Source organism: Muntiacus reevesi, chromosome 19, assembly GCF_963930625.1.
Source record: "Muntiacus reevesi chromosome 19, mMunRee1.1, whole genome shotgun sequence".
Taxonomy (NCBI): domain Eukaryota; kingdom Metazoa; phylum Chordata; class Mammalia; order Artiodactyla; family Cervidae; genus Muntiacus; species Muntiacus reevesi.
This window is the reverse complement of record NC_089267.1, coordinates 30,760,425-30,779,462: the sequence shown is the minus strand read 5'-3', so window position 1 is coordinate 30,779,462 and position 19,038 is coordinate 30,760,425. Positions and strand designations below refer to the sequence as shown.

The following is a 19,038-nucleotide window of genomic DNA, read 5'->3' as shown; positions in this document are numbered from 1 at the left end:
TAGAATTTTTTGGCTGAAAGGGACCTTGTCTGGCAGCCCTGTATTTAACACACAAAAAATGCCAAGACACAGTGAAGCCAAGCAAGCTCTCCAAGGTCACATAGCTGAGATTAGAACAGGCTTCCTTCCCTCTCCCACCTTGCTGGGAGCTGAAGGTATAGCACAGAGCAAAGAGACAGTCTCTATGCCTTCCAAATGCTCTTACACAGCGTCGTCAGCCCCCACCACCGCAGATTTGCTAAAAACACATGCACCAGCTCTTTCCAGATTCTGTTCTGTGAAATAGTGTTCCATGGGAATTGATAGGTATGACATGAAAAGGCTAGTTCTTGCTCTATTCCCATCATGATCCCAATGTAGATCATCTCTTTGAACCTATGAAACAGTATTTTTGTCCAATACAACGTGCGTGGCTAGTTGTCATAAAGTCACAATTGAATTACCCTTTCTCAGCTTTGCTTGAACTGTGTAAGCACAGACTGGCAGCAGGTGCTCTTATTTATTAAAATGTTGCTCTGCTGAACCTCCACATTCACCCTGGCCATCATTTTGTATCATAGTCAAGGAAGACAATTGCCATGATAAATCTAAGCATTTACGCCGAGAATGTTAAACTGACTTGAACTGATTTCACTAGGTTGTATTCACTAATCCTGTAAAAAAAAATTTTTTTCAAGTGAAGTGTTAGGAAAGGAGTACTAGTACTATTTAAGAAAAAGAAAGTGAGTTCACTTAGGAGTCTTTCTAAAGTGGTCATTTTTTTAAAGGAATGAAACATGCGGGAGCCGTGTTTTATCTATTCATATGACTGTTTAAAGCTTATAGCTTCATTCCTGTTGTAACATATGAAGGGCCAGTTTTAACAAAATTGAATTTTATCATTGTTGAATACCTCCCATGCTCACGTAATGGTGCCCGAGTATACGGCATGATGTCCTGAGGGCAGCCCAAATTTAGGATCCAAGGGCTCATTTTATAAAACAGTGATTGGACACATCTCATGTGTCTAAACATATTGAATTAGGCAGTAATTTAAGCTATCATATGAAATATTTTGAAAAGAGAAAATAAGACACTGGTTTTGAAGACAATGTAAGCCTTGTGTGCATCATTATCAAAAATGTTCCATTGGTTACCCTAACTGTAAGAGTTGGTTAAATTGCATTAATTCGCCAGGGCCAGAACTTTTGTAAAATCCTTCAAGCACTCACCAGAACGTGAATCAGGCATTCAACTCGATATAAATTGTCATCACTGTCATCAATAGCTTTTTGCAGAAAAAGAGGATGACTGACTTAGTCCTTTTTATATTGCTAATCAGTCCATGGTTCTCCTCAGCTTGGGATTTTTAAAATTCTGTCCTCAAAGATTTTTTTTCTTGACTTGATCTGTTACCTTTTTATTTTATTTTTTAAACCTTCAATTTTGTATTGAGGTATAATCAATGAACAATGTTGTAATAGTTTCTGGTGCATAGCAAAGGGACTCAGCCATATATATAACATGTATCCATTCTCCCCCAAATTCCCCTCCCATCCAGGCTGACACATAACCCTGAGCAGAGGTCTGTGTGGTATACAGTAGATCAGTCCTCAAGGACTCTTGATGTTGGCCATGAAGACTGCCTTGGAGCCTGTGGAATGGTCTACAAAGTGGGACAGAAACAAAAACACATTCCACTTCTATGCTTGTCTTGGGAACAACTGATCATCCACCACAAGTGCTCCCAGGCTGAACTCAAAGGAGATGTCTTTTCCAAGTTTGTCAGTGAACCTCAGGGGGCCTAGTATGTGCATTCCTTCTTTGTCACCTTCCTCTAGCCTCACAAGCCTCCTCTAAGAGACCAGCTCTGCATTTACTGTTACCTGTGGGAAAGACATGCGAGAAACTGGCTCTTGAGAATAGATGTTGGAGGGTGTAAAAATGGTTTCGTAATAAGGCCAAAGAGGTTTCTCCATATTTCTACTTTCCTTGGAAAACGTATGAATATATAATAAAAGAGAAGGTTAGAAAATAATAGGTTTAAGATTAAAACTCAATTAAAATAGATCCTTATCATAAAATTATTTCTTACTCTTCAAAATATCTCCTTTCTATCACAATACATTTATATTGCATCTTATAGTTCACTTATCAAAGATGTTAGATACCATAATGATACTTTTCTTTATTACCAGATATAACTTTATATTTATTTCAAAAGAGAAAAAATATTTTCAAGGAATTAGATAATTAATCATAATTTTAGAAGGTGATAGTTTTATTGGTACCAAGTACTTTCCTATGCATCATCTCATTTTATCCTCCTAATTAGGCAAAGAAAGTATTTTTATTCTCACTTTTGCAGTTGAAGAAATCACAACTCAGGGAAGATAAGAAACTTGTGTAAGGGCACACCACTACAAAATTGTGTCGTAGGATGTGAGATCTTTCTGCTACACCACTTAATACTTATTTTTCCATTATTGTGACTCTTGTAAAAAATTGTTCAATTGTACTATTGTTCAATTGTAGTAAATTAGGATGAATGACTGTCCCAGGTTGTCCAGAATGGAGGTGTTTCCCAGATGTAGGACTTTCTGTGTTAAAGCCAAGTGAGTCTCAGAGAAACAAAGCAGTTGGTTCCATTTAAAACTCAAAAATGTTTAGTGAGATGGCTTCATTTTCATAAATTTCATTAGCAGTCTTTCAACACTCTAGAATACTATGTTGTTGTTCAGTCGCTAAGTCATGTCCAACTCTTTGCCACCCCATGGACTACAGCACGCCAGGCTCTTCTGTCCTCCACAATCTCCTGGAGTTTGCTCAAATTCATATCCATTGTGACAGTGATGCTATCTATAATTCATCACTTATTCTTTTTTTTTTTCATTTATTTTTTTTAGTTGGAGGCTAATCACTTTACAATGTTGTAGTGGTTTTTGTCATACATTGACATGAATTAGCCATGGATTTACATGTATTCCCCATCCCGATCCCCCCTCCCACCTCCCTCTCTACCCGATCCCGCTGGGTCTTCCCAGTGCACCAGGTCCGAGCACTTGTCTCATGCATCCAACCTGGGCTTAATTCACCACTTATTCTTGAACTAATGATAAGTGGTGATAATAAATAACATTCCCTCTTCTCTCTCTACTACACAGACACAAGTATCCCTCCAAAAATAGTATTCCTAGTACTCAATGAAAACTTTAATAAGGAAAACCAATTCTTGCAAAGCAATTATGACTAGGTTGTTTAGAACGAAGAAGCAATCCAAAATGAGAAATGGCCAAGCCGAACTGACAGATGGTGATTCAAAGAGAATGATTGATTCACTCTTTTTGACCACCATTTAACGAACACTTATAAGTGCAAATACACTAGGCATTTTACATTATTTTGCATTTTAAAATCTTATTGACATTATTTTACAGTATCCTCACCATAACCTTATTTTCAAATAAGAAAACTCAAGTCAGAAAGACTCTATAGCTTGCCCATGTTCAACAAGTATTAAGTGATAGAGATACAATTAGAATCCATGTCTACCTGAACTGAAAGGTGTTGCCACTCAATGTCTTTACCACAGGATTGAAAAAGAAAGACCTTTTCTGTCAGCTCAACTCATTGAAGCATTTATTGAGAACTTACAATGAGCCAGAATCTGTGCTAGGGCCCACACCGAATATAAAACCAAGTAAGTCACAGTAGACCTTTCAATCCTATTGTGAAAGAAAACAGGGAGAAGGGAAGACATGCAAGGTAACAAATAACAGAGGTGAAGCAGAATGCAGTGAGGGCCACACACAGGTACAGTTCAGTTCAGTCCAGTCATGTCTGACTCATTGCGTCCCCATGGACTGCAGTATGCCAGGCTTTCCTGTCCATCACCAACTCCCAGAGCTTACTCTGGTACTCACACAGGTACACGAGTGTGAAATTCAGAGGAGACAAAGAAGACATGGACTTGAATGGACTTCTCATAACTTCAAATGTGTCTGTTTACCCCAAATCTGCAAAACATTATCACTCATTGTGGTTTCACCCACACATAAATGATACATTTGCTAGATATAATTTTCCCTGTGAACATTCAGAAAAACTGACTCAACCTTGTCAAATGTCTATTGCATTAATAGGGCATGTTATAATTTCCAGCTAACTACAAATTGTATTATATCAAACACTTCATTTATGATATGGTTAGATAAAATCATGTCCTGGTTAGTTCAATTATATTTAATCATCTAAAATTTCACACATGCTCTATGTGTAAGTATCTACTGTCAAATGATTTAAAAACTGATAAATACATTTACTGGTAAAATTTTAATAAATAGTATTTAATCATTTTGTCCCTAGTAACTTAGGAAATACTTCTGAACTTGCAGTTACACAATGTTGTATCATTATTAACAAAAATTATGACTGTGAAAAATTCAAAGTACTGGGGAGTAGATGCCACATAGTCAAAAGCTTAACAGAATAGACCATAATGAAACAAATGTGGAGTTTGAAAAAGATTGGTGGGACTATTCATTGAAACAATGCAGTCTCATTTTAAGACTTTTAAAAGCTGGACTGATGTTTCTCTAATTTCTATTAAAATATTTCATTATAATTTAACTTTCCTGAATCCATTCATATAAAGTTAATTTCATTAACCAAGAATTCTATCAAGCAGAATTTCCACACTTCACTAATACAACAATTGAGATTCATAGTAATGGCCCCATGTCACCATAAGATTCTGAAATGACTCCTTATTGAAAAGTGACTGAATCATGTTCATTATAATTTTATAATTTTAGTAATGGATGCTTTTTATTTTATCAGTTATTCCTCAAATGAACTCCTTAAAATTATGAGTTCTGTCATGATTTTCTAGTTCACACATTAAAAAGATTATTCAGTTTTGTAAGTTCATTTGTATCATTTATTTTTAGATTCCACATATAAGGGATGTCATATGATATTTCTCCTCTGTCTGACTTACTCCACTCAGTAAACAGTCTCTAGGTCTATCAATGTTGCTGCAAATGACCTTATTTCATTCTTTTTAATGGCTGAGTAATATTCCATTTTGTGTGTGTGTGTGTGTGTGTGTGTGTGTGTGTGTGTGTGTGTGTACATCACATCTATCACAACATTGTTAATCAGCTCTACCCCCGTACAAAATGTTTTGGATGTTAAAAAATAAAAATTAAGTTAAAAAAGAGATTAATCAGGATACTCTAGAATGGCAACATTAATTTCCCCAGAAGACGCACCCAGGACACAGCCCTGAGGTTCCTTGGAGCCTCATCATGTTCTTGGGTCATCTGCTCTTCAGGAGCCCAGTGAGGGCTGCCAGCCCTTGCTGATCCAGACTCTCGGCTCCATTCAAACTCTTAGCCTTTCAGACTATCTTCTGTCTCTCTGATCCTTACTAGGAATGGAACTTGTCTTAGAAAAAGTGACACTAACTGGAGTCAATATCCCTGGAGGTGACCACAGAGGCTTGAGATCTCTGCCCAAACCCCACCCAAATTCTTTTATGTGAAACCTCTTGGAGAGTACGCGGTGCTCCCAGCTATACAGAGATAATCTGGTTCTGCAGTTTTAGATTGTTCCAGCTGAGCTGGGAATGCAAGGCTACTCTAGGGTGAGTCTGTCCCTTAGAATCTCGCTGGACAGAGTCCCCTCCCCAGCTTGCACCTCCTCTGCCCCAGAACGTCACATCTACTGAGCGCCCATGAGCCGACTACACAGGTCAGAGTTGGAGACCACTTGGGTACAAGCTTACTATGAGGCTCCAGCTGCTGATTCCCACTCTCCTTCCCTGGCTTCACACTTTCTGGAGTAGAAAGAGTTGGCCTAATTATAGAAGATAGTTGGGTACATAATTTATGAGAGATTGGACATAAACCAAAACTAGCCAAAACTGAATTTAGAACAAATAGATACTTTTTATGAAAGAAGAAAAATATTGATGTGATAATCAATTACATATATTTTCACTCTTCTGTTGCTTACTTTAGGGGAGTTGAAAATTTCAACCATTTCAGACTATGAACGTTTCAACCCATGGACAGAAGACATGGGACTCTTCAGAGACAGTACAATCCAGAAGAAACTAGTCCCTTTCTTAGCTAGGGAAGACTTCTTATTGGGTAGACAGAGCAACCTTTTTACATCACAACATATCTGAAGCACACATAAACAGACTTTCAGTAGGCAAAATACAGAACTTCTATAAAAATGTCAGAATAGACTAACCATGTGTATTAGTTCCTCAGTAGTGTCTGACTCTTTTGAGACGGCCAGTCTCCTCTGTCCATGAATTCTCCAGGCAAGAATATTGGAGTGGGTAGCTATTTCCTTCTCCAGGGGATCCTCCCAACCCTGGGATCAAACCCGGGTCTCCCTCATTGCAGGCAGATTCTTTACAGTCTAAGCCACCAGGGAAGCCTCAGAATAAGCACAGGAAGCTGATTTTGCTGGGGCCAAATTCTTGTTAGTAAAATTTTAATAAAGCTTCCTTTTTCTTCTTCTGTTCCTAGGGGAAAATAAGCTGGTGGGGGATCTCCTTGTCTTAGGAGGAGCCACGCTGTATGGTATCTCTAACGTCTGGGAAGAATACATCATCCGAACTCTGAGCCGAGTGGAATTCCTGGGAATGATTGGACTCTTCGGGGCATTTTTCAGTGGAATTCAGTTGTGAGTAAAAAATAACAAGAAATTCAGGCAGTTGATATGCTTAAAGCTTATTTTTTAAATATTTTTCATTTAGGTTATGGCTGTTCACTTTATTTTCTAAAAATCAGAGCTAGAAACCTGTTACAAACCTCCTACATGAAATCTGAAAACTCAGTATCTTTATTAATAAATTTCTTCCAAACTAAATGAATTTTTAATGAATTTATGTAATGACTTTGAAAATAACTTATAAGAAAGCATTAAAAGTACATTGATTCTCCCAAACCAGCCAATGAGGTTTTATTAATACTTAGAGAAAGAGGAAAACCAAGTGTAAATGCCATGATTTGATGTACTTCCAAAAAGGGGCATTCTGTTTACTAGTGACAACTAGTATACCAGTCTTTTACTAGTAACCACAACTTAGAAAACTTAGAGTTTAAATTTGTCCTTTTATAATTTCTTTTATTGCTCATGGGTTTTCACAAGTGAACCACATTTCAAATTCATTTCTCAGGGAACTTCCTGGCAGTCCAGTAGTTAGGACTTCTACTGCCATGGCCAGTGTTCAATATCTGGTTGGGGAATTAAGATCTCTCAAGCCTTGTGACTCAGCCAAAAAAAGAAAAACACCAGCAACAACAAAAATTCATCTCTTAGAAACTAGAAACTTAGTGTTTCCATTTTCCTTAAATGGGTCAAGATATAATATAGGCATTCACTAAGCATCAAAAAGTCAGAAACAACAAGCTTTCAGTAATTCTGGCATTGGAGTATACATGTCATCATTGACTAGGGCTCAGAAGTTGCTATGGAATAAGTGTCCAGCAAAGCCTAATTTTTTATCAATAAAGGCCATGTATTTTAGCTTCAGGTGAGAGATAGAGAAGCATAATATACCCTCCTGTCAAATTTCAGCAAATCCTATCTGCAAAGTGAGTAATTCTGATTTTCACCACATCACTTTCTACAAGCCGGTTCTTTGTCATTGCATCTGTGTCTGAAACTATTTAAGGAGGCTATTTTAGTATCACTTTAAATCTGTTTTGCAAATAGGCTCTTTCCAAGAATTCTCCAAATTTTGGTGTCCTGAGATACAGGTGGGGAACTCCATAGCAAACAGGGACAGGAGATGGGAAGACTCTCTAAGACAGATTTATTTGGGATTCATTTTGAAAGCATGATGGCTTTCTAAATGTTAAAGTTTCTAAATTTGGCACTTCAGCTTCATAAGAGGAAAAGAAATTGCCTAGTTCAACTGTTCGTAACCAACCTTTTGTAGATGGGTGGCTCATTTTATGGATTATTATTCTTGAATTCAAAAAAAAGTATCTTTGGAGATCTAGCACTCATTTGCTTCAGTTATAGACCATTAGAACTGATGGAGCCCTTCAGACACACTGCTGCCAAAATCGTGGAAGAGGCGTATGAGTGTGCTTGGCAAATAGGTTACGTTAAGGTTGCAATAAAACCAAAGTGACGCAGGTGGAGGGCACCACCCTCCCCTCCTGGTCCTTTCAGAACAGTGGTTCTCAGAGTCTCATTCTCTGACCAGCAGTTCTAGCACCACATGGGAACTTGTCAGAAATGCACGTCCAAGGGCCCTACTCTGATCTCCTGAATCAGCCTCTGGAGGGATGGGGCCCAGGAACTGTTTTTTTATTTTTCAGATGTTTTGGGGGGTTTATTATTTATTTTAATTTTGGCTGCATTGGGTCTTCATTGTGGCGCATGGGCTCAGTTGTATGTGGGATCTTAATTCCCTGGCCAGGGATCGAACTTGCCTCCCTTACATGACACGGCAGATTCTTAACCACTGGACCCCCAGGGAAGTCCCCAGGAAACTCTTTGTAACATCCTCTCCAGGTGGTATTTTTGTACATTTAAGTTTGAGAAACACTGCACTGGAGAGTGCTCAATCAGAAAACGGATTAAACCTGCAAGCCCAGAAATTTTCCAGCCTCACCATGTACTTTTGAGAAAGCATCTGAGCGAGAAGTGAAAGCTAGAGGCACACTGGGTGAGAAGGACGGTGGTGGGTCTGCGGGAACCAATCTTGGGCTGAGCTACCTAATGAAACTAGCCTCTGTGTGATCCAGAGTTATTTCTGGAATTCAACCGGTTGCTTCACAATTTGTATAAATCTGGTTAGTGAACAACAACAAGAAGAAAAGTAGGCCACAATGCTCATCAGCTCTGCTTTCTTTCAATCCACAGAGCTATAATGGAGCACAAGGAGCTGTTGAAGGTGCCCTGGGACTGGCAAATAGGTAAGGGGTTTGCTCACCTGAGATGCTGCTTTTAGTAAACCAGGAAAATAACCTTTAGAGAGTGACTGGAGTGGTGGTGAGGCACCAACCGGGAAGACTGCAGGGGACAAAAGAAAATGAAACCCCCTTTGTCACTCTGGGGACTCTCACCCACTAGAGGAGACTGAACTGTATGATTCATAATGTTTCTTAATTGAGCCTCTGCCCATTATCATCGTCAAGATGCCATTAGTGTAGACATAGAAGTGTGTTTTTAGGTTAAAGACCAACCAGAAAAAAAATGCCCCGAGGTGCTGGTGGGACACACATGACAGCAATTTGCTCTAACTGATAAACACAAAACTGATGTGATCATTAAAAAGTGGCACTTTACTAAAGGGAAAAAAAAAAAAAAAGCTGAACTTAACAAAAAGGCACAAAAGGAAACAATGTAATGGACATTTTGAACCCATAAAAACCTTTTCAGAAGGAAGCAGTTTGCTCAAAAGACACGGTTAATTGATCTCCAAATGGACTCAGTGGAAAATACCAGACATGCTTTGAGCCACTTCACAGTCATCCGGGGTAGCTATGAGCCACCTGTTTCGAAAGTCACTTTTCTCTTGAAAAAAAAAAAAAAAAAATAGGACAAAGAGTTAAAATCCTAGGTGATGCTCTAATAATGATCACTCAGCAAGCCTTGGAAGGGACTGACATTTCCCACCCTCAAAGGTCAGGGAGGAAGCCCTGAAACCTCCCCTCAGCATCTATACCAAGACACTTGGGTTCCAGGACTGAGCATGGAGGTTGGCTTATGAGGGTGCTTGGAAAATGCGTGCCCGATGAATGCAAATGGGAAGTGAAAATACAGGTGGTTCGCCACTCCGAAGTGGACTGTTCGAGCCATCCCCAGCTTACATGCTCTTTCATAGAACTAACGGTGGTGGTGGTGGTGGTTTAGTTGCTAAGTTGTGTCCGACTCTTACAACCCCATGGACTGAAGCCCGCCAGTTTCCTCTGTCCATGGGGATTCTCCAGGCAGGAACACTGGCTGCTGCTGCTGCTAAGTCACTTCAGTCGTGTCCGACCCTGTGCGACCCCATAGACGGCAGCCCACCAGGCTCCCCCGTCCCTGGGATTCTCCAGGCAGGAACACTGGAGTGGGTTGCCGTTTCCTTCTCCAATGCATGAAAGTGAGAAGTGAAAGTGAAGTCGCTCAGTCACGCCCGACTCTGCGACCCCAGGGACTGCAGCCCACCAGGCTCCTCCGTCCATGGGATTCTCCAGGCAAGAACACAGGAGTGGGTTGCCATTTCCTTCTCCAATGCATGAAAGTGAGAAGTGAAAGTGAAGTCGCTCAGTCATGTCCGACTCTTTGCGACCCCAGGGACTGCAGCCTACCAGACTCCTCCGTCCATGGGATTTTCCAGGCAAGAGTACTGGAGTGGGTTGCCATTTCCTTCTCCGGGGATCTTCCTGACCCAGGAATACGAACTCAGGTCTCCTGCATTATAGGCAGATGCTTTACGGATTGAGCTACAAGGGAATGGCTTCCGTCAAATTCTGCTTCTCTGAACAAGGACAACAGAGACATAAAGCTCCCTGCACCATTTACCTGGACCCTGAAGCGTCCAGGGTTGACTTGCTACTGACAGATTCCCTCTGAAGACACAGCAGTCACTGCAGAACTATGCCCCACTCCCCTGGGGTTCTCTCTAGTGACTCCCCAGCCCTTGTGTCTGTCACAGTCCGGCCGTTTAATTTCTCTCGAGTTTTGCTGTAAAATGACACAATTAAATGAAAGTCAATAAAGACAAGGGATTGTAGGGAGGAAAGGAAGGCGGCTGAGAAAGGAAGCCAGCTGCAGGTTATAGCCTCATGGCCTCTGTGAGCCTCAGAGCCAGAATGTTAGCTGTGCTTGGTAACACTTCACATGCAGTGGTCCATGAGTATAAATTAATTTTATATTAATAGCAGTAGCACTAATAAAAAATAATTTGTCCTCCAATTATGCAGATGTCATGTGCATGTCCACCAAGGCTCTGTTATAATTCAGTGTTAGTTAAATGTGTCATCAGAGCACATTGAGCCCTCGTATTGCTATGAAAATGTCAATTCCCTGTGGTTCAAGATGATGAAAGGCCGTGTAAAAGGAACACATTATAAAGCCATTTATTTAATTTTCCTGATTGGAAATGAGTCTCAAATGGTCTAGAAAAGGAACCAAATATTCATCTTTTCTTTCTGAAGCGTGGATAAGGGTCATCTTTGTCCTCCTACCTCATCCCAACCTACTATAAGCGTCTAGTGACTTAGCTCAGTTCTAGGCACATAAAATATAATGAAGTGTCTTTTAAATGAGTGAATGAATGAATGACAAGCCAAGGAGACGGGGCTTGTCTTGCTGTCTCTCAACTTACAAAAATGTAGACAAAAGGGAAAACAGTGGAGAAAGGGCACGGGGCTTAGGCTTAGCTTTGACATTTCTTTCTGGGAAACCAGGAGATGGTATAGTGGCTACTGCAACTCGTGGGCCCTGGAGGCAGGGAGACACCCAGGGGGATGGGGCTCCCATCAAGGCCTGCCCACGTGCTGAAGGAAGTCGCCCTAGAATGCTGAGCTCTGATCCGTGTGCTGTAGTTGACAGACCAAGAGCCAGGACTCTCTTTATCTCCCACCAGTGATCCCATCACAGTCTCTTGCACAGCTCCTGTGGTTGCCATTTTACCAAAGTAAAAGCATTTTTTGTTCTATGGATCAAATGGGATAATAAACATGTTTTATATTTTCTGGATTCGGAAAGCATTTTTTAACAGCTTCTGATATTTTCTAATAACATTGACCAATTGCAAGATACAAAGAGTAATTAAAAGCAAGAAGATAACAGTCTTTGATGCTGTTTGTTTTTATTTCCTAATTTTACTCTACTGAACAGAAAGACTGGGGCTGGTTATGTAATCAGGAAACTCATGTGAAATGTAGGACCTTATAGGACTAACATGGTCTCAGTGAGCAGGTGTGTGTGAAATCTAATAACTAGCTTAAGCATTCCCTTTATCCCATTTGCCATTGTATTGAAGGACAAGTGTTAGCTGATATGCAAGTCCACTGTCAAAGGAAGGAAACGTGAGAGGCGGGTCACCCAGAACCGATTTGCGGTGTGCTGGTGGTGGTGGTGGTGGTTTAGTTGCTAAGTCGTGTCTAACCCTTGCGACCCCATGGACTGTGGCCTGCCCGGCTCCTCTGTCCATGGGATTCTCCAAGCAAGAATACTGGAGTGGGTTGTCATTTCCTTCTCCAGGGGATCATCCAGACCCAGGAATTGAACCTAGGTCTCCTGCACTGCAGGCAGATTACTGCATTGCTGGCAGATTCTTTACCGACTGAGCTACGAGGGAAGCCCCTGGGGCTTCACTTTTCTTGCCATGAGCAAAGATTGCTTTGGTTTTGATTTTGTCTTGGAGGCCAAAACAAGAGATTTGACCTTTCCCTGAAGATGCAGTAATGGGACCACAAATCAGGAAAAAACCTTACATATCATTAAGAATAGTATAGCCCTTCTTTTTGCTAATGCCGAACTGGAGCTGGGGAACTAAGGCTGCTTCACTGGGCTCATGGCTGCCTGTGGTGGAACTCATTGCACCCTCTGAGCCCACCCCCCAGCTTGGCATCTTAGTACATATGTCCTGATATCATCTTACCTCGCCTTTATTTTTAAGAATTAAAAATGATATTTTAAAAATCTAGTCTAGTCAAAGGAAAGTGAAAGAATACCAGTGCGATCCCAAAGAAAATGATGAGATAAAATATATGCAGCAAACCCAGACATATACTATATATATGTATATACAATATCCATTACAAATAAACACATATATCCCCTATCACATGATATATCATGCATTACAATGCATTGTGTATATATCCCATATAAAATGATATGCTCATTACAGTCAAATAGAATGCTTCATCCAAGTCCTGTTTCTCTTCATAATAATTAAACAATATAGGTTAGTGGTATGCACTCAGAATTTAAAGTCAGGCAGCCTGAGTGACCTGAAGGTGAGCTACTCGACCTCTAGAAGCTTGTCTTTTGCCTTTCTTCTCACAGATTTGTTTCTTACCCTTACTCTTCTCTGCAGTGCAGAGACTGACCCTTGCAAACAATGCCTCCCAGGCTGGCATGTTAATTGACTTCAGCTAGATTGACCCCTGGGAGGCAGTAGGAGGAGACTGGAGGGTGGGAGGAGGCAAGAGACCAGGATGTGTCTCTCTGTTTCAGGTCAAGTCTCTAGCAGTGGACGAGTGTCCTCTGATTACACCTCCCTGACTTCTGACCTCTGATGACATGACCTCCTCCCTGGACCTCTCTGGCCCCAGGGATATGAATAATTTACTGCCATTGTTAATGTCTGGGCTGTCTTACCATCCATCTTTCCCCATCACCCATTCAAACTCCTTTATAACTTGTACCCCATATTGTATTTCCTCTGTTGAACCCGCTGTGGACTGTGTTTATTAACCAATACATTCTATAAGCCTATTTCCTCACATGTGTAAAGAGGATAACAGTAGTAATGGTGTTATACTGTTGTGGAGATTAACGTACATAAAGTACATGACACATAGCAAGTACTTAGTCTTAGCTGATGGTATTCTTCCCAGTTTCTCTAGCTTAAATCTCTTTAGCATATGAGGACAAGAGTTACCAAATCCTGTCTAAAATTTAGTGAGAGAGAAAACAGTTCCGAAAAGAAACGATCATACATACTTTGTCTGAAAATGTAGTGATTGTACCCACCATGTGTTTATCAGTCAGAAGTAATTCAGTTTGTTTGATCCTGTCGATCGAGTGCTTGAAAAATCCCATAAGGACAGCAAGTTGGGCCTTCGGATGTATCGCTGCTGCTGCTAAGTCACTTCAGTCATGTCTGACTCTGTGCAACACCACAGATGGCAGCCCACCAGGCTCCCCCGTCCCTGGAATTATCCAGGCAAGAACACTGGAGTGGATTGCCATTTCCTTCGCCAATGCATGAAAGTGAAAAGTGAAAGTGAAGTCGCTCAGTCGTGTCCAACTCTTCACGTCCCCATGGACTGCAGCCTACCAGGCTCCTCCGTCCATGGGATTTTCCAGGCAAGAGTACTGGAGTGGGGTGCCATTGCTCTCTCCGGGTGTATCACTAATGTCCATTAACTAGTTAATTTTTTATCTGAGAACAAAAAATCAGCAAATTACAGCAACACAACACGCCCACTCTCAATCTTGTGTTCATTTGACTGACTGGTTATCCACACACAGAAATGCTGGTTGACCCAGCAAAGTGATTAAATGTGATGGTGTTTGTATTTTATCCCCATCCCCCTAAATTTGATTTCTGCATTTGTAAAGAACAAGTTTAAGATGTGTAAGTGTTTAAGCTTGGAGAATCTCAAGGCAGCCTGACGAGTGGAGTGAACTCTGCCATGTGTCTGCTTTCCTCCACTCCTTGGCTCATCAGTTTGCTTGTAAAGTCACACTCTTCTCTCTGAGCTACCAATTATAAATCCACTCCCTACCGGACAAATCTTTCTGGATGATGCACAAGCATCTCAAACTTAATATGTTCAAGATGGAGCTTTTTCTTTCCCCTGAAAACCTGGTCCTCCTGCTCAGTTCTCTGCAACTCAGTAAATGATGTCATAATTCAGCATCAGTTTCTAATTAGCCAGAATCCACATGAACCCATTGTAGGTCAGTTCGTAAAGAATCTGCCTACAATGCAGGAGACCCAGGTTCGATTCCCAGGTCAAGAAGATCCCCTGGAGAAGGAGATGGCAAACCCACTCCAGTTACTCTTGCCTGGAGAATCCCATGGACAGAGGAGCCTATCAGGCTACAGTCCATGGGGTTGCAAGAGTCGGACGTGACTTAGCGACCAAACCACCACCACGTGAAGCCATGGGTGTCTCTGATGCTGTCCTTTTTCTTACTACATGCTTCCAGTCTAGACCACCAGGAAAGTCTTGGGAGAACACAAATGGTTCTGAACAACTGCTCTGGAAGGTTGTAAAATCGAGTAGAAAGATTTTAGGCTACTCCAGTGGATCAGCAGTGAAGAGGCTGCCTTCAAGACCATGCAATGCAATGCAGAAGACTTGGGTTCAATCTCTGGGTCAGGAAGATCCCTTGGAGGAGGAAACGGCAACCATGCCAGTACTCTTGCTGGGAAATCCCATGGATAGAGGAGCCTGGCTGGCAGTGGGGTCACAAAACAGTCAGACATAACTCAGCAACTAAACAACGACAGCACATCCAGTCTACCAGCAGGGCATGCCGAACCTTCAGAAACCAGCCACTTCCCTTCATCGCCACTGTCACCTCGAGCAAAAGCCACCAGCATCTCTTGCCTGGACGGAGACCCTGCGCTCCTCACTGGCTTCCTCTGAGCTTCGCTCCTTCAGTCCCTTCTCCATGCATATCTAAAGCCATCTTTTAGAAAGGTAGATCAGACTACAAGCTAGTCTTCTGCTACAAATTCGTCAATGGCTTCCCATTACAACTAGAATAAGATATCAGCTTCCTTCCAAGACCTACAAGGCCCCACATAATCCACCCCCTGCCTAATTTTCCAGTCTCCTCTCTTATCACTGCTTCAGTCTGTTCATCCCGCTCAGTTATTCTGGCCTCTTGCAGCTCCTGGAAATCACTAGGGTCTTTTCATTTGTAGGTCTCCCTGCCTAAATTATTTTTCCCCTGGCCATCTCCTTCTAGTCCTTCAGCATTTAAAGTCAATGCCGCTTCCACCTTTTCAAAAGCAATACCCCTTTAATTTCCCATAAGCAACACTTTTCTTGCTTCATAGCACTAATATCAGTTCTAAGTTTCTTGTCTATCCTTTTTTTCCATTGCATGCTAGCCCATAGCAGAGTTCCTAGAACACAGTAGATACGCAGTGAATACGTGTTTGAATAATTGAATATACAACATCAGATCTCACATGTGAGAGTTCACAGTATATCAACACTAGGTCAGGTGATGGGAGGATAGGATTGTTGAACTTCCTAACCCAGTCATGCTTAATCTAAATTTTTGATGGGAGGATAGGATTGTTGAACTTCCTAAGCCAGTCATGCATAATCTAAATTTTAAAAAGTGGTGGGAGTGGGGACCCTGGTTCCTGGACTATATTTTAATCAAGTTTGATTACTTTTAGTAGATTAATTTAAGGGTGTATCTTATCCCTAGTCTAGTCTGTTCATCTCAGATTCCTTAAAGGAATACTGAATTAATTTTTATGTCTTTTCATGTATTAATCATAGGTTATTTAATATTGCCTTTTTAGTAACTTGTTTAAAAGGAAAATGAATTATAAATAGCATGAAACCCAAGTACAGGAAAACTGACCAATTTTAGGGAATTAAAACTTCAGACAGAGAGTCAAAAGCCATCTGACATGACTGTGACAGAATTTTCACAAGAGGACTTGTATAATTTACTGAACAACTAATAGAAAAGTGATTATTCTAGTTTCCTCTTAGGGCATCTCCCCCACACTAGAGGGGGCTGTTGTACTGAGTTTGCTTACTTAATATTTTTATATGGACGTGACATGGCTATCCTTAAACTTAATATCAGAAACATGTAGAATAATAATTCATGACCCTAAATACTTTCCATATGGGAAAACCAAATTTCTCTTTGAAGGGATCCCAGTTCTTCAGGGTCAAAGGGACTGGGTGTCCAGTACCTGCCAAATCTTCCAAAATTCACAGGATTCAAAGAAAGTGATCTGCCTACAGCCTAAACCAAACATGCCATCAAGGTTCCCTTAGATAGTTTGGACCTTTTATTTAATATTATATAAAAATGCCCAAAGATCCACTGAGTTGTAATACTTGTACTTATTCTATGCCTTATTCTTTTAAGGTAGAGAAATGGGCATAATTTTTCTGCATTTGTGTTGTATCAAAATTGAGGAAATGATGAACCAAACCCTAGATTTAGCCATAATCTGTTTTGGACTGAACAAAATTATGTACTTATGGGGTTAGTATTAACAATTGTATATTGAGTTATAATTAGAGCGAGAGAGAGAATTTCAGAGTTTGAGGGACTAATCATGTAGCAAAAGGGCATTTTTTTAAATCTTTCTGTTTTGCAAAACTTAATTATTTGATGGCCTGCAAAGCATTTACCTGTTTATAAAAGAGCAGAGCCTACGTGTGAGAGCCCACATATGCTAGGAAAAGTGATGGTGGAATAGGACTCCAGTTTCAGGAGTAGTGCTAAGCAGAATTCAGAAATCTGGAAGAAACTGACAGCTCATGTGAAGTGATCTATCTGAGGTCACACAGTTAGGATTTTAGTTCAGTACTGTGACTTAGTCCACATCTCTTTGACATGTAAGCGGTTTCATTTTAAGGATTATGCAGTTATTCATTGTTGTGAGCAATACATGGTACCAAATAGTTTTGTTCCTATGTTGCAAATAAAAAGAAGTGAACAAAGGTTTAAAAGACATGGGTACAAGAAAGTAATTACAGCACAACCAGAAGTAGAATTTAGAAGCTTTGACCCTATTTCTGATTATAGCCACTCTCCTTCACAGCAGAGGCGAAACATCAGATGTGTGTGAGAAGCATATAGTTCTTGTTCCACATACAGGTTTTCACTTCTTATTTTATGTTTTAGCTATGTATTACCCAATAAAAAACATCAGTTGATGGAGTGAAAGAAAAACTGTGTGAGAATGAAATGGAGGGGGGGCGCTGTTCCCCTTTACCCACTGTGGTCCACCAAGGCCCCGGAGGAGGCTATGATGTCACCTGTCTTTCCTCTCCCTCCAGGACTGCTCTACGTCGGCTTTAGCGCCTGCATGTTTGGTCTCTACAGCTTCATGCCTGTGGTCATAAAGAAAACCAGCGCCACGTCGGTCAACCTCTCCCTGCTCACCGCAGATCTGTACAGCTTGTTCTGTGGGTTGTTTCTCTTCCATTACAAGGTAAGTTGAGTCAGTGCTCCTGTCTGAAGATGATACTCGTAGGAAAGAACACGTATAAGTAGGAATGCTCTGCAGTGGAGTTGCTCTAATTCTGCAATTTTGCATCAAGGACTGCACTTCTGTATGCTGACCCCCATGACCTGGGTGTTTACATTCCAAGTGTCTCAGATGGAAAAGAAGCTGCCTGCAATGCTGGAGACCCGAGTTCCATCCCTGGGTTGGGAAGATCCCCTGGAGAAGGAAACGGCAACCCACTCCAGTATTCTTGCCTAGATGATTCCACGGACAGAGGAACCTATTGGGCTAGTCTATGGGGTTGTAAAGAGTTGGACACAGCTGAGCAGCTTTCACTCACATAAGATAGAGGCAGCATTTTGTGATGAGAGACTAGTAACTATGACATTTGATAATGAAAGATAAGAAACACCCATAGAGGTTTGCAAATAATGGAGGACAGTTTTTCTGACATCGTTCACCCCAAAAGCTTACTCCTTTTCCAACCTAAAGTTCGGAAGACATCCAGTTCCCAAACTATAACTGCCAAATGGATTCTGCCAAAGGCACCTGAGGAGTGTATTCTCTTTGGAGAAAAGACACAGTTCCTGCAGTTTCTATTTTGCATATATTTTCATAGTAAATATGAATGGAAAATGCTAATGCCTTCAAAATAGTTTCTTTATTAAAAGACCAGGGTTTCAGTGAAGGAATGCAAAGAGATACTATGAAGCAGTTGCAGTTAATCTGTCAGCCCTAAAGGAAAGAAGAAATCATTTAGTCCAAAGATAGCAGTCTCTTCAAGTGTAAGACTCTACCCATATCCTCAACCAAGATGGGCATGACTTGACTGGCTATGGTCCCCCTGAGCTAGGCTATCAGATGCTGTCTTTTAAATGCTATACTAACTGATTCATTAACAACTGACTAGAACTGGTATATGAGAAGAGACCCACTTGCCATTCCTTAACTAGTCCTATAACTAGTCAGCAGGGATTATGACAAGTGTGAAATGGGACAAGTATGGGATATCCAAGGGCTTCCCAGTTGGCGCTAGTTTTAAAGAACCTGCCTGCCAATGCAGGAGACATAAGAAACTTGGGTTCGATCCCTGAGTTGGGAAGATCCCCTGGGGAAGAAAATGGCAACCC

At 41.0% G+C, this 19,038-nt stretch overlaps 1 protein-coding gene across 2 annotated transcripts in view; it reads left to right on the top strand.

The window, feature by feature from the left end:
* The window catches only part of SLC35F1 (solute carrier family 35 member F1), a 400,589-nt gene that overhangs the window by 345,239 nt on the left and 36,312 nt on the right, over nt 1–19,038 (top strand). For both annotated transcript variants that reach the window (XM_065911395.1, XM_065911396.1), the window contains exons 5-7: nt 6,525–6,681; nt 8,878–8,930; nt 17,739–17,893. In XM_065911395.1, the coding sequence (XP_065767467.1) occupies nt 6,525–6,681; nt 8,878–8,930; nt 17,739–17,893 (365 nt within the window). The remainder of the gene's footprint in view (nt 1–6,524; nt 6,682–8,877; nt 8,931–17,738; nt 17,894–19,038) is intronic.